The sequence below is a fragment of the Theropithecus gelada genome, chromosome 2 (assembly GCF_003255815.1).
Source record: "Theropithecus gelada isolate Dixy chromosome 2, Tgel_1.0, whole genome shotgun sequence".
NCBI classification, from domain to species: domain Eukaryota; kingdom Metazoa; phylum Chordata; class Mammalia; order Primates; family Cercopithecidae; genus Theropithecus; species Theropithecus gelada.
The window spans coordinates 32986578-33010528 of NC_037669.1; the positions used below are offsets into that span (position 1 = coordinate 32986578).

Here is a 23951-nt window from a genome sequence, read left to right on the forward strand (position 1 = left end):
GTTCAGCCCTACTTGAAAGTGGTTACCACAGCAGTGACTTTAGTATGAAGGCCAAGAGGCTTTGAAGTGACACACACGAGGTCTCAAACACTGCTCTTATAAATGGCCTGTGTGTCCTAATGCCATCAGAAGTGATAAAGTTGGTGCTAGGATGTGGGTAATCCTAGCATTTTGGCAGACCAAAGTGGGCAGATCCCTTGAGTCCAGGAGTTTCAGACCAGCCTAAGCAACATGGTGAAACCCCATCTCTACACAAAGTTTTTAAAAAATTAGCCAGGGCAGGGTGTGCCTGGAGTCTCAGCTACTCAGGTGGCTGAGGTGGGAGAATAGCTTGAGCCCAGGAGGTGGAGGGTGCAGTGAACTGAGATCATACCACTGTGCTCCAGCCTGGGCAACAGCGCAAGACTCTGTCTCAAAAGTAGTAATAATAATAATTCACTACGATGACCCTGACAATAGTTTCTAATCTCACTAGGTAAGTTACAGTTTGGTATACTTTAGATTGCATTTTTTTAAATGATAAATATTTTGATTTATTTAGAAAAACTAACTGATATAGAATACTAAATTCCTTATAAACATATACATTGTCATTTTGTGTACACATGTGAAGCTTTTTTGCCATTTTTACAGAATAGTAAAGGACAGAAGACAGGAAAATGAGGAGATGAAGATACTCCAAAAGAACATGAATGAATTTGGAAACAAATGCTAGATTGGTGTGGTCCAGTCCATGCTGTATTGTCCTTAACTCACTGAACCTCCCTGGTTTTTCCAATGAAAGATAAGCTCCAAAGTTTATTTCAGCTATAAAAGTTTCATTTTTGGAAAAAAAAAAAATCCACGTGAAATCCAGAAACCTAAGCCAGGGGAAACTGACTAGCTCAGTGAAGCCACATTCAAGTAGAAGCAGCAAGACTGAACCTTAAATCTCCTAATTCCCAGGGAGGTTTTTTCTGAATCAGCTAAATTAAGTCTTAAAAGACTGGGAGTTTTTTTCTGAATCAGTTACACGAAGTCTTAAAAAAGGCTACTTAGGGGACTGGGTGCATGTTATTCAACTCTCAGCAAATAAGCCCTATGGTCCACAAAGCTATACACCAGTTCTCTTACGAATTTACCTTCCATTTCCCAATAGGTAAAGGAAACATATTGAATACAAGGACACTTAGAAGCTAATGGCCATTTCTAGATTTGTCTGGAATGAAATCTCCTTGGTATTGTCCATATTTTAAGGCACTAAATGGATACTACCACTTGGTAGGAAGCCAAAAGGAACATGAAAAGTGACTAGAGATTAAAGATTAAACCAGTTTACTTAACAAGGCTTCAGGAGAGAAGCTAAAGCAGTGTTTACGTAACTGGATTTGGGGCCACCTGGATCAAAATCACGTGGGCTCCGTGTTAAAAATACAGATTTCTGGCCCCTGTTTATAAGTCTCTAGGAAAGGACTAATCTGCATCTTTTAGCAACCCACCAGGCGATTCTCAAAAGGTCTAAAGTTTGAGAACCACTGGTAGATAACTGAGAAAATGCAGAAGGCAGACAGGGAAAGAACAAAGCTAAATAAAGAATGGAAGGGAAATAACTTGTTACAATAGGGTGGCTGAGGAAAAGAAGGATGCAGTACATAACTAAGGTACTGCTTTGGTTTTCTTTAAATCTCTGTGTAACAAAAGTTAAGGCCACTAGAGAAGCTTAATAACCTAATTCTAGTAAAGGAGAACAGTGGAAAGATACCTACCTCAAACTTCACATCATTATTTGAAAATACTCATGATGTACTCCCTCAGAGCAACAGTATGAGCAACATCCCCTATCAGATGACAGCATCGACACCAAATTATAAATGTTCTAGCCTCATTCCTGGGTCTACTTTGTGTCTCCTAACCTGATATTTTCATTTTATTTTCTCTACCTGTTACCCTGTTATATTTCATATGTAACCATAAACCACCTTATATCCTTTTTGTAAAAAGATTTATTTGGAATCAATCACTGGTAGCCAAATAAATACAATTAAAACCGCCTGGAGAACTCCAAACGCACTTCAGTATGAGATAAGCTGAGCAAATGAAGAGAAATAATGGTTGTAACCAGTCCCTGGTAATACAAGCAGTGGCAAACCTTGATGATCAATTCCAACTTACAAGACAGCGTAACTGTCAGGAGCTACAAACCAGTATTCAGAGGTGGACCTATGTACAATGGAACCAATTAAGGCCAAAGTGACCTTTCAGGTGTTTCCTTGCTATCCCCCACCCTCCCTCCTCATTTACTTCAAGACACAATGGTTTTTGCAAACGATTATTAAATTGCCCAGTAAGTCATAAAATTATTCAGTTTTTCAGAGACTTACTGGCCTCAAGGAATTACATCTGCTTCTCAAGGGTAGGCTGTGGCAGATTTTTCATATTAACACCTGGCATGTAGTTGAAACCAAAAAGAAATACTTGTTGATGAAATGACACAGTGCTACTTTATATGTAGACTGAACTGAACTGAACTCCTGTGCAATGCTGCACAAAAGCAGCTCCTCTGTGAGTCCAGGTGGTACTTCCAGATCTTAGCAGTTCTACTTAGAACACTGAACTAGCCTTGTTAATCACTTAAAATTCTCACCTATGAACACCTAAACTCCCATTAAAGCAAAAATATCATCAATGTCATCTGTCTCCTTAATGGTTCCTGATGTACTGTTTTTATTTATTTGCATCACTGTCAACGAATCAGTTTCATTTTCATGGATGCCTCTAAGATTTTCATGCATCATTTTCTCCTTAGTTTGTATGACAGGCATTGAAACTCCACTATTCAAGAGCTGCTTACTGTTAGGGTAGAGATCAGTTCTATGCACAGTACAGTGTGAGAGTCTCCACTTAGCACTGGTATCTGCAGCAGTCTTCCGAGTCCTTTGAGAGAACTGCTGAATTTCCCTTAAAAGAGTCGACTGCAACTTTCTCTGTGGTTTACTTTGTCTCCGTAAAAATTTATTCTGTGATCTTCTCTGTCTCAGATGATGCTTGGAAGTTTTGATACCTGAGCCACGAAGAAGGTGGTTGCAAATAGACGTTTTTATGCACTCCAGTTTCTTTGGCAAACTTTAAAAGACAGAGAGAGGAAAAATCAGGGCTTAAGATGCAGAAAAACATTCTTTACCAACTGAAAAGGAAAATACACAATTTATCTACAAGTCCTATGCCTGTGTACAATCCCAGAACCACATTGAAAAATGTTTCACCCCCAAGTCTGTTTCTTCAGAGCACAAATGCCCTCTGATTGAAGTGTAGACGAATGTGTCCCCATTTTGCTTTCAAACTCTCAAAAGTACAGCCGCTAGCAATTCGCTGAATGGTGAGATACCCCTGTACTTTTAGAGCATTTCCCTCATAACTGCTAAATCTGTTCATAATGTAATGAGTAGACATGAGGAAACATCACAAATGAAAAAATCTGCCAGTACATATTAATCTGAATCTGGATAATCAGCTTCATGCTGTAGCAGGAAATGAACAAGGAAAAAGGAATAAAGGCTAAGAGAAGTTTATAAAAGAATGTGAAGACAGGGCTTCTGGCCTAGACACACTGACAGCCTTAAGCTACCCTAATTATGATTCATATGTCATCTTCAAGTTTGGAAATTCAGAAATCAAACAGCTGATCAGTTTAGGTGTTTTGCTTCCACACAGGGTACACTGCCACAAGGTTCATCAGTGCCTTACTGAATTGTTTCACTGTTTGTGATAGATTTTAAAAGATGGGCATGGATATAAAACTTTGAGGAAGCCCATTATAATAAATCATGATCTTTGCTTCCAAACCATTTTCTTATCTTACTATAAGCAGTGGCTTTTAAGTGGGAAGAAGGTGGGTGTACTTCAGAGTTGAAAGGAAAACAGAGGGCCTGAACTGAGTTCCACATCTAATGCCTTGAGCAAAATCCTCCATTTACCCATCTATGAAATGGGAATAATACTGTCTACCTCACAGTGTTATTATGGGCATTAAATAAATTATGAAGTTTACTACAAATATATTGATGAAACAGCAAAACAGGGCAGTATATGAAGAAGCACCATATCTGGTGAGTACTGAGTAATAGTTTAACCAATAAACACCAGTTTGCCACTCTTCTCATTAACTTTTAGTTGTTACCTCTGCCTCATCTACCCTTGATTTTAAACCCAATTTTAAACAGAATGCTTCTCTCCATCTCAGGCTGCGTTTCCAGCCATAGGACTTTTAGATTATTACACACCTTTAGGGGACCCATCTCAATGTAAAAACCCCTCAAGCACTTTATTTTTCCTGTCACTTTTAATCAAAATGTGTTACAAAACCCTCACTGTATACTAATTTTTTTCTGAAACAGGAATATATTTTCTGTAAACGTCAAAAGAAAATTTAACAACATTTTTAATATGTGCTTCCTCCCCAGGAACTAATTTTAAATCCCTGAATAGCTCTATAACTATGGATAAGAAATTATGGGGCATGCACAGGATATTTCTTAAAGAATACAATAAAAAACAAATCAGAAAATTGCCTCTGTGAAGGTGGAATAGGCTCTTAATACCTATTTGTGTTTGAAATCATTACCACTAAGCCCTGAAGTGTCTAATGTCTAACTTCATGTAATACTTCATGCAATACTGGTTCACAAGCAAAGATAAGCACCCATAAACAGTTCTGAATATAAAAATCACAGAAAAGAAATTATATAGAGTCCAGCTGATACAAACAGTAGCAAGTAGCAACAGTACAAGGCCCCAGCAGTCTTGTGTGGGCCTCATGGGAGGCAGGCACCTTCTGCTTCTGCTCTCATGCCCTTATCCCACTGCACTGCGCTGAAGCTATCTGCAGAAGCGCTGCCTTTCCAGAAGACCCTGAGCTCCCTGAAGACCAAGTCATGTCTTTATGCAGTTGTATCCTCAGGCTCAGCACACCAGACATTCTTAACGGTTCCTGAATGAGCAGATGGAAATGATGAAGAGCATAAATGACTGAGGTCCAATTCACCTGTTTATCTTCTTTCTCCAATGATACAGTTTTGCTCTCTTACAACAAAAGCAGCAAATGAAACTGCAGTTTGAGTACATCCCAATTTAGCCCCACTGCGGCTGCTGGACATCACATTTTAAAGAAAAGTGACCTGAATATACACTTTTACTCATAACGACAACGGAAAAAGTAAAGGAACATAATTTTTGCAATATACCTACCTAGTACCTTGAGCTTCCAGATGTTTAAGCCGGTTGCTTTTAAGAAGTTTGTTACCCAGAAAAATGGCCTGAGCCTTGAGTTTTTTGCTCCTGCACCATACAACTGCCATCTGGATTTCTTCAGAAAGTTGTGTGAAGGACTCAGCCTCTCGGAATCTTTGCACAAAACTTTTGGCATGAGGAGCTCCTATCACTTTCTCAGAAGAATACTTGGTTGTCTTTAATCTGGATTGAGAACATTTAAAATCAAAGCAGGTCTCCTGAAACGTGAAAACATGAGAAAAATATATTGGACATGTTACCGGCGTGTAATTATATGACAACAGGGAAAGTTAGCTTATAATCAAAATTTAAAAATTAGAATTATCAGTCCCTAAATGCTTGAAGTGATGGATACCCCATTTACCCTGTGATTATTATGCACTGTATGCCTGTAACAAAATATCTTATGTACCCCATAAATATATATGCCTGCTACGTACCCACAAAAACTAAAAATTAAAAAAATAACTTGTCAGTCTTCAAGGAAATTTTTTTGCTCAATAAGCTTTCCTTATGTCTTTAAAAACTGAATTTTTCTCCACTGCTCCAAATACAAGTTGTTTTGTTCCCCCTCTGTACCAGGACAGGTCCCATCTGCAGCTGAGTTAGACTGACATAGGAAAGCTAACATAAATATTCTAACACGCATATCTCACATACACAACAATAAAACCCCACATGATTAAATGCAAAGCCTAATTGCAGAGGGTTGGGGATCACTGGAAGGCCCCTCTCCTCTATACCAACAGAATATCACAATTCGTTTTTCACTTATTTCCATATCCTGAGCAAACCTCCTCAATTTAGAAATGTTTCTGAAAACAGGGAAAATATGGGGCCCTGCAGAGCGCCCAGCAGAATAAGACCATTAATCAGTTAATGCCTGCTGAGTATCTGTTAAAAATGCTCAACCGAGCAACACTTCCAATTCTACTTCAACCATCTCTGACAAGGCAACTTTACTTCTTCAACCCCTTCTTTCTATACCAAGTCGCATTTGGATTTTACTAACGTTTACTATTTCTTTATGAAAATATGCTGCCTACGAGATGATCTGCTCTATCATTCATTCAAAGCTTACCTTCTTCCAAATTTCTTACACTCAAAAGGCACTTTTACAGAAGTAAAAAAAGTTTTAACATAAATATTCTATGTTTGGTGACCCATGTCAATAGTTTATGTTTGGTGATCAACAGAAGTAGTTTACTTTAAAAGCTAAGCAAGTTAGTGCTATTTGCTAAAAATATAGTAGCAATTAGTCTTGAATAAGAGGGATCCTGACCCACCAACTTCAAAGCCAGTCACCTACAAACAGGGGCACAGGCTGCAGAAGTTTCAAGGCTCACAAAGCACCGTAGTTCTTGAGATACTGTTGAAAAACTATTCTGGGGACTGGTGAATGGTAAAGAAGACAGACTATGAAACCATACTGCCTGCATTCAAATCGCAGCTCTGCCATTTATTCACTATGTGGCCAAGTTTCTTGGCCTTTCTATGCCTCAATTTCCCCATCTGAAACATGAAAATGGTAATAAGCATGCCCACCTCACAGAGCTTTTGTGATATAATTACATGACTTCGTGCATATAAAGGCACTTAGAACAATGCCTGGCACAGAAAGTATTACTCCTCACTCTGAATTCATGAATTAGACAGAACATCAATGGAAGCTGGAGTCCTTAGAGTTCAAGAAAGTATGCTTAAGAATTCTTAAATAAAAGAAGTAAACTAACCCATGAAAAATATCAGAAGTAAAGACATTTTGCAAAGACAGGGTTAAAAACAAAAAGTCAAGTTACTGAGTAAAACAGTAATGCTGATGTACTTATATGCTGCTAGGTCCAGAACAAACAGAATTTACAGACATTAATCAATCATGTTAAAACCTGAACCTCAACAAGAGTAAAGGAATAGCTTCATGACAAAACGATGAGGATGATGACCAAAATGACAGTAGCTAATAACATCTAACTCCAATTAAATGCTTACCATGCCCCAGACCGCCGAACGCTTTACATGCATTAAAACTAGCACAACCCTATGAGGCACATATTACTATTACAAAATAGAGGAACGGAGAGATCAGGAAACTCACAGAAGGTCACACAGCTAGTACCAAAGCCAGGATTCAAACCAACCATCTGACTGCAAAGCCGATACTCTTAAGCTGCAGTACAATCCATACTTAACAACAGATCTTACAGTTACTTTAAAATTCTAGAGAAACTCCTACTAAAATATTTCTGAAGGTACTCTATTAACTGAATTAACTAGATGTATTAAAAATCCCCTGCCTCTATTCATTCAGAAGCACACACTGACAACTAAGAAGGCACTAAGCTTAGAGCTGGGGATAAAATGAGAAGATTCAATCTCTGCCCTTGGTAAAAAGCATCCTCTACAAATTAGCAGAAATCATAAGCTAAATTTAATGAAGCCAGACAAACCTGAGTAGCTTTGTGTTTCAGCTGGTTGCAGAAAGCCCTCACATCAAATTCTGATGACTTTTCTGTGGAGGTGGAAAAATGGCAGATACAAAACCTTAGGCATACTATTTTCAAATCTACAACAAATTCTTAAGTGCATGACACTTCTTGCCAAATTACCACAAAATAAATAAAGGAATAAAGCAAGCAAATAACTAGGAAGCAATTACAGAAACAAATAACTTAAAGTACTCAAGCTTAGAAAGCACAGGTATTATCATACCTCTCTATAGATAATGTAAGTCAAAATTAAGATGTGAGATGTTGAATTTCCTTCTACGCAATGCCTATTACTTTCAAAAGGTTTCCTTTTTTTGTTTGTTTGTTTTACTGGAGTATGTGCTGTATCAAAGCAAATTACCTTTGAAGACTCTCTTATTCTTTACTGGCTGTCCAAGATCCACTTTATTCTGTACATTGATCTTTATTTGTTTAGCTTTTTTGGAAATTCCAAGTAAGGTTTCTTCACTGGCTTTTGGTGACTGCTCATTCATTAAAAACAGTTTATTTAGCAATTTAGTTACTCCTTTAGCTGCAAAAGCTGTAGACATTTTTTTCTTAAAGGCTTCAAAATATGGCTGTCCTAAAAATTCAGTGATATCAGAAGGGAAGGTAAAATCTTTGAAGTAAGGCATTGGTTGAAGCCTAGAGACCTCTTGAAGCAATCCAAACAAAGGCTCATATAACAAAATCAACCTTTTTAAAACACCTTTATAGAGAACCCTAGAGAAAGAAATAGGAGCTCATTAATTAACCAGTAATTACAATTTGCAGATTACATAATAAACTGCAAGACTGAAAGCTGAAAATAAAGGGCTATCAAGGTCCTCCAGTACAGATAAAAAATACTATGGTGCACACTTGCAAACAGCCAGATTAGTCCATCCCAACAGAAAAATCCAAGTATAAAATGTTACTCAAAAAACTGTAGGATAGTCTACCAGGAAAAAAATATACATATTCAAAAAGTACTACATGGAGAATGTACAAAAGGATGCATATCAAAGTCTTAAGTGTAGTAGATGTTGAGATTTTAGGCAAATTTCAGGTTCTTCACATTTTTCTTTTTAAATTTCTTAAAACAGGCATGTATTATAATCAGCAAAAATTAAAGCTATTTTCATTACAGAAAAGAGTATCAAAGGTTTAGCATTTTAAAATAATGATTAGTAATCAGTTACCTCTGATTCTCTGAGTAGAATAATTATAATCATAATAAAACAATAGGAAATAGTATTTGAGATATCCAGGTTAAGATATCAAAGCAAAGTTTTCAATCTCTAAACACACTTTTTTTCTTTTCCCCATCCAATGTTTTCTTATATTCTTATTAGAGCTAATAAACTTAATTGCTTGAAATGGCCCAAAACAGGCCTTCTTACAGATACGGACAAATTCTAATTATCCATCAGATCAGTTTCACAATATGTACTGAGAGACATGCAAAAGAATGTCTCTTAGTTAGCAAATATTACCAGCATACATCAACCAAATATGCTCAAAAAAGCAGTGGTGTTTGAGATGGAAGAAAAGAGGCTAGTACATAAGTCAAAAACTGCATTTATCATTGCCATTAAAAATTAGAAACCAAGTGACAGAAAGAATCAAGTGATATAGCCGGCCCAGGAATAGCATCATTTTAAATGGCCTGTTGTAATATGACTACTGCTAACAATTTTTTATTACTGCAATTCCCTGTCGTAGGCATTAATTTTTTTAATGTTCAATAAAAGCCCACTGATGTTTCACTACAACCTACCATGACCCAGATTTCAATGTGACACCAGTCACTCCCAATTTTTTTAGTTGTTCAGTGTTGGGCTGATCTCGTGGATTGAGATACAAAGCCTACTCCTTTGACATAGCCATTAGCACTCAGCTTCCCAATCTACCCTCAAAAAACTCTGATCAAATCAAGACAGAGAATATCTGCACCTCCCGTAACCCCATAGGAAAATAAGTTTGAAAACTACTAATAAGAAATCTAGGCTGAAAAGAGATGAGAAAGAAATGAAGGATGTCAGAGGTGTGTACATACCACAATCTGCTCACCAGCCCAACCATCACAAGGTTTAAAATAATGAACTCTTGCAAACCTAGATGTTTCACAGTCAAACTGGAATATCAATTTAAGGTAGAAAACAAAATCAAAGTAATGTGGGTTTTGTAAGTTACAATCATGAATTAAGAAATATATTGGAAGTAAAGAGAATTTTCTTAAAGGTATTAAAGCCTTAAAACACGTTCTATTTAAGAATTTAAATCTTTAAAATATGGTAATAAACACTCTGCTAGGGCTCCCATTATTAAATTTAGTTCTTAAAGTTTAGTTTCTAAGATTAAGAATTTCTAGCTGTCAATGCTCTTAGGATAATACATGCTGAACAGTTGACAGGCAGTCTCTGGCAATGGCTGCATCAGGCAATTCCTGAGAAAAGAAGGCCAAGAAGCGAAGGTTAAGAATTCCTGTAGACTGTAACTCCTACAGAGTGTCAGCTTTCAAATAAAAATACTGTCAAAAATATCCAACCAATTCCAGTTCAAACGAAGGTGTATTTAAGATATTCAAGGATACAGAAATGTTTTGCAGCAGCAGTCCAACAAGCGGAGCAACAACTTGCAGGCTCCCAACACCTTCATCAACACCAACTCCACCACCGGCTGACTGGGGACAACACACACTTTGGTAGTTAAGGGCTGATTTTCACTTGAAAAAAATAGAAAAAGTGATTACTTTCACTTAAAAAAAAAAAAGTGTGTTTTTTTTTTTTTACATTTACCAGTTAAAGGATATGACAAAGGATTGAAATAAAGAGATGCATAGAGCAAGGTATGGCAGAAGCACAGAGCTTCCACGTCCTCCCTGGGCAACCCTTCACATGTTCAGCTATCTGCAAGCTCCCTTTACTTTCATTTTTAAGTATAAAGCATTTCTATAGCAGTTTTCAAGTGAAGACTTGCTTTAAGTTCAATGTGAGATAAAGTTATGCGCAATAACAGCCCTCTGATGTTTTAATATAATCTACCATGACCCAGATTTCAACGTCACACCAGTCACTCCCACAGATCAACGTCAGAAGAGTACCACAAACACCAGGTGCCCCACATTAAAACAAAATTTATGCAGCTGAGGTATAATTGGTTATATTCCAACACCAAGCATAGAGAAATCCACAGGGAGATCACAAGACATTGAGTTCCCAGCCCACCACATCACAGAGCAACTGGACCACTTACTTGGAAGAAAACAACTCAAACAGGTCTTGAATTGAACCCTCCAAATTCATGTTTTTCAAACGCTTTAAACATTGCTCAACCTGAAAGAAGAGGAGCAGCTCAAATTCATGTGTATGTAATGCAGACAGGGTCACTGATTATGACCAGGAAAGCAAACAGTTCTAGATATTCAAAGAATGGAACTATGCTAAATATCACAGAATACCTTATTTTTTTTCAGGGTTGAGAAATCCAAAGTGCAAGCAATTGTTTCTGGTTACAAATTTGGAATTTATCCAGCCAAACACATTTTTAAAATCAAGTGACTCCTAAGAAATCAGTATATGCCACAATGAGCTTGATGTTATAAAGGGGACAAAAGCAAGTATAGGTTATTCTCAAGATTATAATTTTGCCGAGACAGCATGATTTTTATTTTTTTAGAGACAGAGTCTCACTCTGTCACCCAGGCTGCAGTGCAGTGGCGCGATCTCTGCTCATTGCAAGCTCTGCCTCCTGGGTTCACTCCATTCTCCTGCCTCAGCCTCCCAAGTAGCTGGGCCTACAGGTGCTCGCCACCACACCCGGCTAATTTTCTGTATTTTTAGTAGAGACAGGGTTTCACTGTGTTAGCCAGGATGGTCTCGATCTCCTGACCTTGTGATCCGCCCACCTTGGCCTCTCAAATTGCTGGGATTATAGGCATGAGCCACCGCACCCGGCCGACAACATAATTTTTAATAGTGAAACTATTAAAACAATATAGCAAATTATTAACTACTAAATTTCAACAGTCTATAAAGTACCACAGAGATGAGGAAAACGAGTGGCTTCAATCACTGAACAAATACATTCTTTGAGTAGATGAAGCTTGTCCTTATGTTCCTCTGCATCTTCTCTCTTCCTCCCTTCTCTCTCCTGAATTTTTTGCCCTTTTGTTTCCTTTTGAACCACAGTTCACTTACTATGTTTTCCAAGTGCTTTACCATCTTGGTTTGTCAATACCTCCCTCAAAGGATGGTGTCCACACTTGAAAACTGAAAAAGATAGGAGCTGACACCAAAGAATTCAAGGATTGTTCCCTCCGTTGTTCTGAAAACCGTTGTTAAAACAGAATCCATAACCTTGGTTCAATTTCTAGAAGCTCTGGCAAGATACTCTCATTGCCAGTATCAACACCCATCCAAATTTTTTTATCTGTCTAGATGCAGTCCCATGCTGCGCTTTGTGTGGTATTCCTGAGGACTACAGAATTCCTACAGCATTCTGTACAATGCATGGCTCTTACCTTTTTTTAAAAAAAAAATAAAAGATGCTATTGAGTGCTTACTGAACACTGTTCTAAGAACTGGATTATAGCGGTAAACAAAAGGGACAAAATACATTGCCCCTGTGGAGCTTACACTATAGCTGGGAGAGAAAGGCAGTCAATAAATGGCAGGTGGTATTAAGTGCTATGAAGAAAAATAAGGCAGAGAGGAAGTGCTGAGAAGACTGCAATTTTAAATAGGGTCTGTTTTTATTTCAGCATTTAATTAAATATTTTACATGTCTTCCTATCTTTACTTCTAGATTTTTAGCAACTAGAGATACAGAAGTTTCTAATACCATTTTATCTCCCAGCATGCCCTACATGTACTCCACAGAACAGGAATCAAAAGTATTTTCTGTGTTCCACTTAGGGGAATGTTTAGAGACAGGCCGATTCTAGTACTTACATGAAAGTTCTCTGTAACTGTGAAATGTTAAGCAGTTGTAAGGCAGTAGAAGTGGTAATAGCAGCTGCAGCAGTAACATAAGGATAAAATATGTTTCCCACCTCAGGGATCACACAGAATATAAAATATATACACAAATAACTTTACCACAACACAGACTATATTAAATACTATAAGAGAAGTACAAAGAGGAGGCCCAAATAGCTAAGAATTAAAAAAAAAAAAAAAAAAAAAAACAACTTCAGTAATAATCAGAAAAATATAACAAAATGAGAGTACTACAACATAGATTATCACTGCCAGGACTTAGAGGATAGGAAGGCCTTTAACAGGCAGACATGGAAAGGCTGGGCATTCTAAACATACAGGACCAGGTAAGCAGACTCAGAAGTAGGAACACACACAGTGAGCATGCAGGTTTGTTAAGAGTCTAGGTTGGCTGGAATATGACCTATCTGAACGTGAGAGAGAAGCCTGAACTAAGAAGACTGAAAAGGCCAGATCACAGATCTTGTAAGGCAAACTAAGAAGTTTGGTCTTTTTTTTTGTTTGTTTGAGACAGAGTCTTGCTCTCTCCCCCAGTCTGGAGTACAGTGGCACGATCTCAGCTCACTGCAAGCTCCACCTCCCAGGTTCACGCCATTCTCCTGCCTCAGCCTCCCGAGTAGCTGGGACTACAGGCACTCGCCACCACACCCAGCTAATTTTTTGCATTTTTTAGTAGAGACGGGTTTTCACCGTGTTAGCCAGGATGGTCTCCATCTCCTGACCTCGTGATTCACCCGCTTCGGTCTCCAAAGTGCTGGGATGACAGGCGTGAGCCACCGCGCCCAGCCAGAAGTTTGGTCTTTACTCAGGACACAATGGAGAACCACTAAAAATCAAAGTTGTATTTTCAGATGATTAACCTAGTTTTAATATTTAGAATATGCCAGAGCTTAGGAAAAGCTGAAAGAGAAACCATCAGTTATGACAGTAAGACAACTAAAATTTGACGAGGTCTAAGAGGAAAATGGCAGCCAGAACTGAAGAGGGCACCAGATGCAGAGGAAGTTTTGTCTTACGGACCGCCTGGATGGGAGAGCTACATAAAAGAGAGAGACTAGAGAACAGCAAATTTTTATGACGGGGTGATTATTCACAACCCAGAAGCTGGAAGGAAAAATACATTCACTGGGAGGGTTAGCAAGCTTGCTTTTGGATTAAAAAGACTCCGAAAAAGATAAAAGCTACCCTAGAATGGAAAATTTAGGGAAAGACCATGATCCCAGATCTTTCATTGATGAAATCTTCACGCTGTTTGCTTTAAGTACTAGGGGTGGAAAACTAACTAGAAAGCATGCATCTATAAGGTTGGAGACTACGTCCATCTTTTTCACTACTCTACACAGCACTAAGCAGAGTGCCAGGCACACAGAAAGTTCAAAAACACTTGCAAGGTAGCCCTGTCACACAATGGATAGCCTTCTGAACTTCTAGAAAATACCTGCGGAATTAAGTGAATGAATGAATGAATGAGCATATCAGGAAGCCAGCTTAAAAGAGGCTCTACTCTATGGTGTAGCCCCTGAGCTGGAGGGTCCAATTTTGTCTTAAGCTCCAGACATTACATGAAACCAGTTTACATCACAACTTGCTATGTATCCATTTACTCTAACATACCACCAATTAGATTATGTACTCCATAATAAGTAGACAAGTTTGTTTGGTTTTTTTTTTTTAATTTCAGCATTTTGATTATGCCCAGGGAACTGTTTCTTAATGTCCAACATTTTGTCTTGCTCAACTCACTTTATCTTTGCACTGGGCAAAGGCACTGTTGTTATAGATTGTATATAATGAAGAAAATGTTTACTTGCCCATTAGAAACAAGACTGGGAAAGAATTAATCTAAACATACTTCTTTTCTAACAAAAATTACTTTTTGAAACGCTGAAATGCTTTCAGGAAAAAAAAGAAAGCGTACATGTAACTGTGGGCTATAGGCCTATAAAACACAAGTGATTTACTGAGATTTCCACAAGATTTCTATAAATAGCAAAATAGTAAGTGGCAGTGTGCTCTACACTTTCAAGTGAACAGGCTGGGTCTCATCTACCGGGCTTCCTCACCTGTTTGAGGGCCAAATGGGGTTTGTGGCGGCCCATTCTGTTGTGATTGCTGTAAAGGACGGCACATAACACATCTGTTTCTGCATCTAAGGTTTGGCTCTTCAGTGACAGTGTGACGAGATGGCATTCTTTAATTACAGCTGCAATGCAAAGGTCTGAAACAGAGATATTTAATAAGATTTAGTACATATTTCTACATTAAGTATGTTATATTAAAAACACACTGAAAAAAAGCATCTTCCCTTATTTGTTTTAAAGGAATCAAAAACAAATGTAATCTGTCTCAACTGTAAGAACATAAGGATTCCAAGTATAAGAGAAGTTGAAAAATGGTAACAGATGATATAAAGTCCAGGAAATCATTAAGAGAACATCTGTTAAACAAGAAGTTGTATCTTTACATTGCATTTTATCATGGTTTAATAATCTTTCATATGAATACTTTGCTGTCAGTCATTTGGTGTACACTTACGCCTCATGTGTACACTTACGCCCCCACTTTGGAGGTGGGGCACATGTCACTACAAGTGTAATAATTCTCTAACTCCCCATGTTGCTATTCCCAAAAGCAAGACAGAATGAATAAATTCACAGTCTTCAAAATCAAGGCTTCTGTGTTTGGATATCACTTTAAGAGAGACACAAACATATTCAGAAAAGAAAAACCACCACAGTAACTGGAAATCGTATTATTTGATGAACACCTGACTGAACACTCGGTGCTCATCAGCAGATGCTTCCTAGTCTGAAAATCTGTAGTAATCCCTAAGATGTAGTTCATGTGTTATTTATGGCTCTAAAGGCAGCACTAGCATTCCAGGTGGAAGTAAAGGCTGGTTGCTACCTAACAAGAATTTTCTTACTGTCCCAACAACTATCTGAAGACAGAATGGGCTGCCTCGGGGATGGGTAGTGAGTTGGTGAATTTCCCATGCCTAATAGGAATTGTTACAGAATTTCTGAATAGAGAAAGAGGGAAGATTAATCTGTCAAGTGTGTAGGACGGACAGATGGGATAATCTGTGAAGTGTGTAGGATGGATATATGGGAAAGGGGATGTGATGATCTAAATCAAGCTTGTCCAATCCGCCTTATTGTGTTGTTCTGCTTTGTTTTAGGCTTTTTGCAGCTTAAAGTCATGGTTTTTAGTTTGTCTCTAGTGAAAACAGGGATGAGGAAAGGGCTTTGCCAGCACAATCTGAAACAAAGAACCCATGACTGACTGTATTCTCCCACTTGGGCCCCCGAGCTACGTATGTAACATTCGTAACAGCTACCATTCGAATGTCCATTTACCATGCCAGGCAGTGTTCCAAATGCTTTCTCTACATTATCAACTCTTTCATCACCCTAAAACAGTCCTATGAGGAAGGTACTACTTTTATCTCCATTTGAAAGTGAGATCAGTGAGGCACAGAAAGGTTCAGTAACTCTCTCAAACTCCAGCAAAGGGTAGAGCTAGTATTCAAACCCAAACAATCTGGCTCCTGCGCCAGGCTCCTACCTACTATATGCCCTTCACCCTAACAAATACCATCCATTTAGGTGGTAAAACACTGTCGTTTACAGAGCACTGTCTCCTACATTACATCGTTAGATATTCCCGACGCCCCTGTGAGTAGGAGGAGACTAGCTCCATTTCACAGATAAGCAGATAGCGGTCCGAAAAGATCGCAGTTTGAGTCCCAGTGCTTAGGTGACGTCAACCGCTTCTCGGGGGCAGGGGTCAGGAAAAAGACGGAAAGGGGAAACGGACGGAAGGGTAAACAAGACTCCCAAGACCCGGGTGAACAAGGGTTCCCAGGCAGCACTGTTCCCAGGCACCAGCTGAGTCCACCTCTCTCCGCCTCCTCAGCGCACGGCTGAGCCTTAATCCTTCATCTCTCCAGCCAAGCCCTGCATTAGCACAGTTGGTTCAATGAAGGACTGCTAAGCCAGAGGCCCTACGAGCTACACCAGTAAAGTGCAGGCACCGCTCGATCCCTACGTGCCCCGCGCCCTCTCCCAGCGTCCCCCGGGCCCGGGAAGTCCCGGTACCGCCCCCGCCACGTGCGCCGGCCCGGCCTGGCTGCCTCCTCCGGAAACGTTCCCCCATCCTCGCCCGGCGCCTCACTCACCAAGGGTCGCGCCGGGGTTCTGCACTGTCATTGCGGTGCGGCTCCCCGCCTTAGGAATTCTCACACGGTTCCAAGGTTCCGGGCCCGGCGGTAACGCAGCCATCTTGCGAGGCGAGGTAGATCTAGGAAAGGCGGAGCTACGCGAGAGCACGTCTAGCGACCGGAGGTGGGGCGATGGGACCTAGTCCCGGCCTGAAGGGAGCAGGGGGCGGGGCTCGGGCGGGGCCAGGAGCCGGGCGGGAGGCGGCCTTCACGGAGTAAACGCGTGGGACTGGGAAGGACCCCGTAATCTGTACATTGGTTACCAATACGTGGCCGCGTAGAATCATGGGAGAAAAAAAGCGCCATCCCAATACTAACCAACAGAATCTCTGAGAATGGGGTGAGGAATCTGCGTTTTGTTTAAACTTCACGCAGGGGATTCAGAAGCACAACCAAGTTTGGAACTATTAAATACTTCCAGGCATTTTGCAAATATGGAAAATGAGGCCCAGAGGTGAGTTGGTGCTTTTACCCCCAACTCTGCCTCAGACATTAGGGGAAAAAGGAAGAAATGAAATAAAGAGGTTTATGCAAGGTGTGGAATTTGTAGCCAAGAACGAGTGATTTGCTTTGAGTGGTAAAGGAAGGCTCCTTTATGTCTTGACCCACAGCAAAACCGAGATCACATCAAAGAAACTTGGAAGACACCTGTCTGTCATTCCCACTTTTGTCAGTCTCCAAGACAAGATCATATTCCAAGCTCTAGTGATCCTTACCTCATTAATATCTTTCTAATAATTCATTTATCCTCAGCCTTGCTAATGCCCCCTTAAGTTCTTAAGACTCCCACAGTAACGTATTAGAAAAACAGTGTTTTAGAAACAGACTGCCAAGGTTCCAGTTCTAGCTTTGCTGTTTACCAGCTCGGTGATCTCAGGAAATTTACTTACCTCCTCCTCCAGACCTTAATATCCCTGTGGGTAAAATGAAGATGATAATAATAGTATCAATCTCACAGACTTGTAAAATGCCAAGGCACTTCTGGCATACAAACAATAACCATGTACCATAGTTAATATTGTTGATGTTATTACTACTATTTCATGCAAACAGTCTTACTTTATTGAAACACTTTCCATGCTCTTTCTGTGCGCATTTACACATCTCCTTACTCTACCTGGGTCATCCTCGGAAACAATCTCCCTTCCTCAGCTTTGGGGTCTTCACTTTGGGTAATTCTTCCTAAACACCCCATTCTCACTCCATAATTTGATATAGAGGCCCCTTTAATGTATTACCACAGTGCTCTATGTTGGCTTATGTATTCGTTTTCTACTGATGCTTTAACAAATTACCACAAACTTAATGACTTGAAATAAGTAGAAGTTATTTTACATTTCTGGAGGTCAGAAGTCCAAAATTAATTTCACTGGACTGAAGTTGACAGGGCTGGTTCTTTCCAGAATCTCTAGGGAAGAATTCATTTCCTTTCCTTTTCCAGCTTCTAGAGGCTGCCTTCATTCCTTGGCTTATTTCACTATCCTCCATCTTCATTGTCAGCATGACATTTTTCAGTCTCCTCCTCTTCCTCTCTCTCACCCTCCTGCCTGCCTCCCTCTTAAAAACACCCCTGTGATTACATTGAGCCCATCAAGATAATCAGGATAGTCACTCCATCTCAGAATATTTAACTTAATCACATCTGTTTTAGAACTCCAAATTCAGGCTCATGTCCCGGATGGGCAGCTGATGCCAAATACTGAGATACTGGTGCTTGGAGAGAGAGAAGTATTTATTCTATTGGACCAGAGCAAGATCTCTCAGATCCACAATACCAAAAAAGAAGCGGGGAGTTTTTATGAAGCTAGAGAGTAATGGAGAGGGAGTTTCAAGGAATCCAGGGGAAAAGTCTGTGTTTCTTCCGTTTCAGATAATACCTTGTGCAGCCGTATGTACATGGCAGCTGGTTGCAATGTCCTTTAAGGAATTCATTCCTTCTGCAAACTCTTCTTATGACTCTGAAGTTATCTCCTTCTGCTTCACAAAGAAACAGTACATCAGCAGTTTATAATTACATTGTGGGAACAAGGAATACTGGGCAAAAAGCGGGTGGTTAACATGTACAGGCAAGGAAGGGCCTGATCAAACTTTTTATTATTTCAGTCACACACACAAAAAAATGCTGGGGTGCTGAAATCTCAAGCAGTCTGGTTATGTATCTAGAAATCCCTTCTCAGTGCAAGGTAACATAGTTACAGATTATGGAAATTAGAATGGAAACATCTTTGGGTGTAAGGTGGAGGGATCTTTATTCAGACTACCAGAGCCTCTCTCACATAATTTACCTTGCTGTATTATATTTCTTTGTTTACTTTCATGTCTGTTTCTCCAGTGGCATATGAACCTACTGAAAGCGAGAACTACCACTGACATAGCTAACTGGTCTTTCTATCTCAATGCTTAGTTCAGAGCCTGGCATGTAGTAGGGCCTCAGTAGATATTTACTGGCTGGATATGAGGTTAGATGATGCTTGAATAGAGTCTTCTGAAGGATGACTAAGAAGTCCCCAGGCAGTTAAGGGAAGAACGATATTCCTACAGAGAGATGTTAAGCAGCATGGGTTTGAAGAATCACTAGTCCTGAATTGGTACTGCTGGGACATGATTTGTGCTGAGGGATGGAGCTGGAAATACTGGTGTCAGATCATGGGAAGAATTTGGATTTTTACCTGAAGACCAGTAGTTCAGAAACCCAAATGATTATCAAAATTGCCTGAATAACTTTTAAAAGTAGAGATTTTCAGGTCCCACTTTGGAAATTCTTACTCATTAGTTCTGAGTAGGGCTGTTTCTAAAAGGTCTTTGTGATGGTAATCTAGGTTGACATGCCCTTGCTATAGGTGATAAAGGAGTCACTCACTGAGTCTTAGGCAGAGCAGTTTTTGTCACCTTGCCTCAGAAGAGCACTCTGAAGAACAAATTTGGGAGGGAAGATGTTGGAAGTAAGGAGACCAGGCCCATCTGTTCTATTACAAAAGCTAAGGCCAAAAACAATGAAGGCCCAAACCTTGAAGTATTTCTACTGGATATAGACAGTATTTAGATGTCTAGCATGGGTTGAGAGTATCCCTTATCTGAAATGCTTGGGACCAAAATTGTTTCAGATTTCCAATTTTTTAAGATTTTGGAATATTTGCAAATATACATGAGATAGCTTGGGTATGGGACCCAAGTACCAACATGAAATTTATTTGTGTTTCGTACACACGTTAAACACACGGCCTGAAGAAAGTGTCATGTAATATTTTTAATAATTTTGTAAATGAAACAAAGTTTGTGTACATCTTAATTACCCATGTGGACAATTTGTGGTTGTTTGGTGTCAACATCATTCCTGACTCTGAATTTATATGCTACTGTTAAGTAATCATTTTCTTCTACTTATTCACACATATGTGCTTAATAGTAAGAAAAATGATATACCATTAATGCAGTGAAAATTAATGTGTTCAGGGTAACTTGTATCGTCATGTCAATACTCAAAAAGTCTGGCATTTTGGAGCACTTCAGATTTTGGATTTTCAGATTAAAGATGCTCAACCTATTTATGTATTTGCATGTCTAGAATGATGATATGGTTTGGGTCTGTGTCCCTAGCCAAATCTCATGTTGAATTGTAACCCCCGATGTTGGAGGAGGGGCCTTGTGGGATGCAATTGGATACTGGGGGCAGAAATTCCCCTTGCTGTTCTCATGATAGTGAGTTCTCATGACATCTGGTTGTTTAAAAGTGTGTTGCACCTCCCCCTTTGCTCTCTCTCTCTCCTTCTCTGGCCATGTAAGATGTGCCTGCTTCCCCTTTACCTTCCTCCATGATTGTAAGTTTCCTGAGGGTTCCCCAGTTGTGCTTCCTGTACAGCCTGCAGAACTGTGAGTCAATTAAACTTCTTTTATTTATAAATTACCCAATCTCAGGTAGTTCTTTATAATAATGTGAGAATGGACTAATATAAATGACTTCCAGGTTTTCACCTTAAGTTTGAAGTATGACATTCAGAAGAAGAATAGATTTAGGTAGGTGGCAAGGGTGATAAGATGACTTTTGATGTACTGAGTTTGAGATTGTCCATAGCTATCCATGAGAAAATGTGCAGTTCACCAGTTGAATAAATGGGACTATAGCTCCAAAGTGATTGCAAAGGGATGAAGTAGAGACAGTGAATATAGGACAATATTTTTAGTGGCTTAGATAGAAGGGAAAACAAAGTTTATTGGTGACAGAGAGATGCAGGATCAAAAAGCGTATTGTTTTGTTTTGTTCTGATTTTAAGGATAGTGTACCAGTCAGGATTCCACCAACCAAAGAGAAACAGTGGGATATATATAAAGGGATTTACAGAAAGAAATTGACTTATACCATTGTAGGGGTCAGATAGGAAAGTGTGAAATTCATAAGGCTGGAAACTCTCAGGCAGGAGCTGAAGAGGAAGTCCACAGGTGGAATTTCTTCTTTCTTCACATCTTCAGGAAAACCTAAGTCCTATTCCTTAGGCCTTTCAACTGATTGGATCAGGCTCACCCACATTACCCAGAATAATCCCCTCTAGTAAAGTCAACTGACTGTAGACATTAATCACTTCTACAGAATACCTTCACAGTAGCACCTAAGTTAATATTTGATTGAATAACTGGGTACTACAGCCTAGCCAAGTTGACACATAAAGCTGACCATCATGGATGGAAAATGACTTGATCAAACATATATATAGGCTAAAGGGAAGAATTCAAAGTGTGAAAGAAGCTGGATATTACAAAAGGAGAAAATGGATGGAGAAAGACCCATTACTCATTCAACAAAGTTTCTGAGCATCAGTTGTTTGCCAGATACCATTCTCGAAACCAGAAGAGACAAGCAGGGATGAAATCAAGTGCTGAAGTAAAGGAGTTAACTTAAATATCAAAAGCTTTTATTTTGTGAGCCAGGAAGAAAAATACAAATAGTATAGATATGGATCTATTTGGAATGGAGTGATGGGCAGCTTCTGTGTTCTCAGTGGAGGAGGACTTGAGATCATTACCAAGAGTGGAGGAGAGCAGGGAGATGGTGTTCTGGATGAGCAATGGATGTTGAAATCCGAGCTTCCTTGAATCAGGGGACATGGAAAAAGCACAGGCTATGTACATTAGAAGTAAGGTTTTAGGGCCATACTGTAAACAAATCTCTAGACTGCAAAAAAAAAAAAAAAAAAATAGGCTGTAACAGATACAAATGACCATTAAATGTAAAATGTTGGCCATCTCATTAGTAATTCACAAAATACAAATTAAAATAATTTTTAGCTTCTATCAAATAGACAAAGAGTAAAAAGCACAGTGTCTAGTGTTACTAGGGCTTCACACAAAAATTTAGGTGCAAAGTTATTCTTTGTTGTAATCATGAAAAAGGAAAGTGACATTGTATCCTCACAATAATTCGATTACTTCCTAATATTTTGGCAGTGGAATTTTTTATTCCCCACAAAATCTTACATAGAAACCTACTATGTAAAACAAATATATAAAAGCAAGATTGCAGTGGTTAAGGATATATGGGGGAATGCAAGGCCCTCCCATTAAGGCAATTTTGAGGGGCCATTTCCTGAGGTACTTGCCCAAGATATTTCCTAGAACAGTTTAAAACCCACTGTTGTAAATAAATATGTATTCATGTGAGCAATTATTAATGATACATTAAGATTTTTTTTAAGCAGTTCAGAAAACTGTATGTCATTCCTTGAAAAAAAATGCATATCCACACGTTGAGGAAAAGGTCTGGGAGGATATAAATGAATGGTTGTTTTTCTGGCAGTAGGATAGATTTTTTTTTCTTCTATGAGCTTATTTTTTTATATTAAAAAAAGAAGTATTGTTGTAATGAGAAAAAATTATTTATTATTTTTATTTATTTACTTATTTTATTTATTTTATTTTTTTTTGAGACAGAGCTTCACTCTCCTCACCCAGGCTGGAGTGCAGTGACACTATCTCGGCTCACTGCAACCTCTACTTCCTGGGAACAAGCGATTATCCTGCCTCAGCCTTCCAAGTAGTTGGGATTACAGGCACCCACCGTGCCTGGCTAATTTTTGTGTTTTTAATAGAGACAGGGTTTCACGACGTTGGCCAGGCTGGTCTTGAACTCCTGACCTCAGGTGATCCACCTCGGCCTCCCAAAGTACTGGGATTACAGGCGTGAGCCACCTTGCTTAGCGAAAAAAATTATTTTTAATGCCAGAATGCTGTGTACCAAGATGTTTGTGTGTGTGCGTGCACATGATATGCATATGCACAGAGACATACCTTTTGGCTTATTCCCCTATGGCCTTTCAGCTCTAATCCCATGCTTCTATATTTGCTTTGTGATGCTGGGACTAGGACTCTGCAAACTACTTGGCTAGCCTGTAGATATACCAATATGGGCCACTAGAGGGAGGCTGAAGGCAAGAGCAGGAGAGAAGATTCTTCTCTGCTCCATTGTCCCTGGCAGTGTTGCCCGACACTGTCTTCACTCCAGGTAATGGCAGTTGGTTCCGGTCCCTGACTCTTTTTGACACATGCTCAGAGCAACCCTCAGAGGTACTAGCAGCATGGGGATGGTGTTCTGTCCTTAGAGGTCTAGGTCCCAATTCTGTAAGTCCCTTTCTCTAAAAATCTAAATTCTGATAACCCCAAATTTCTTTGCCTGGTTTCTCCAGTCCCAGGGATTGTAACTGCTTTCAGCAGTTATCTCTGTGTTACTTCAGTGTTGTATCATCTTTTCATCTTAGTTTTTAAACATTCATTTAACCAATTCCTTATATTCCTTAAATTCTTTCTGGTGGCCAGGCACGGTGGCTCATGCCTGTAATCCCAGCACTTTGGGAGACTGAAGTGGGTGGATCACTTGAGGCCAGGAGTTTGAGATCAGCCTGACCCACATGGTGGAAACCCTCTCTCTACTAAAAATGCAAAAAAATTAGCCAGGCATGGTGGTGCATGCTTATAATTCCAGCTACTTGAGAGGCTGAGGCAGGAGAA

General features: G+C 39.4%; 1 protein-coding gene across 6 annotated transcripts; it reads right to left on the reverse strand.

The window, feature by feature from the left end:
* Positions 1-2031: 2031 nt before the first annotated feature.
* On the reverse strand, positions 2032-17234 carry NEPRO (nucleolus and neural progenitor protein). Of its 6 annotated transcripts, XM_025375557.1 has the most exons (9): positions 16914-17212; positions 14797-14951; positions 10989-11068; positions 10327-10458; positions 9790-9867; positions 8113-8474; positions 7713-7774; positions 5224-5483; positions 2032-3102 (listed from the first exon to the last, which is right to left on the reverse strand). In XM_025375557.1, exons 1-9 carry the CDS (start codon positions 17014-17016, stop codon positions 2634-2636), a joined length of 1701 nt encoding a protein of 566 aa, XP_025231342.1. In that variant the 5' UTR covers positions 17017-17212; the 3' UTR covers positions 2032-2633. The 6 variants fall into 6 exon arrangements, with proteins under 6 accessions (XP_025231342.1, XP_025231344.1, XP_025231346.1 ...); XM_025375559.1 differs by lacking the exon at positions 14797-14951 and having other exon boundaries at positions 16914-17234; XM_025375561.1 differs by lacking the exon at positions 14797-14951 and having other exon boundaries at positions 10985-11068; positions 16914-17205.
* Between the last annotated feature and the right edge of the window lie 6717 nt (positions 17235-23951).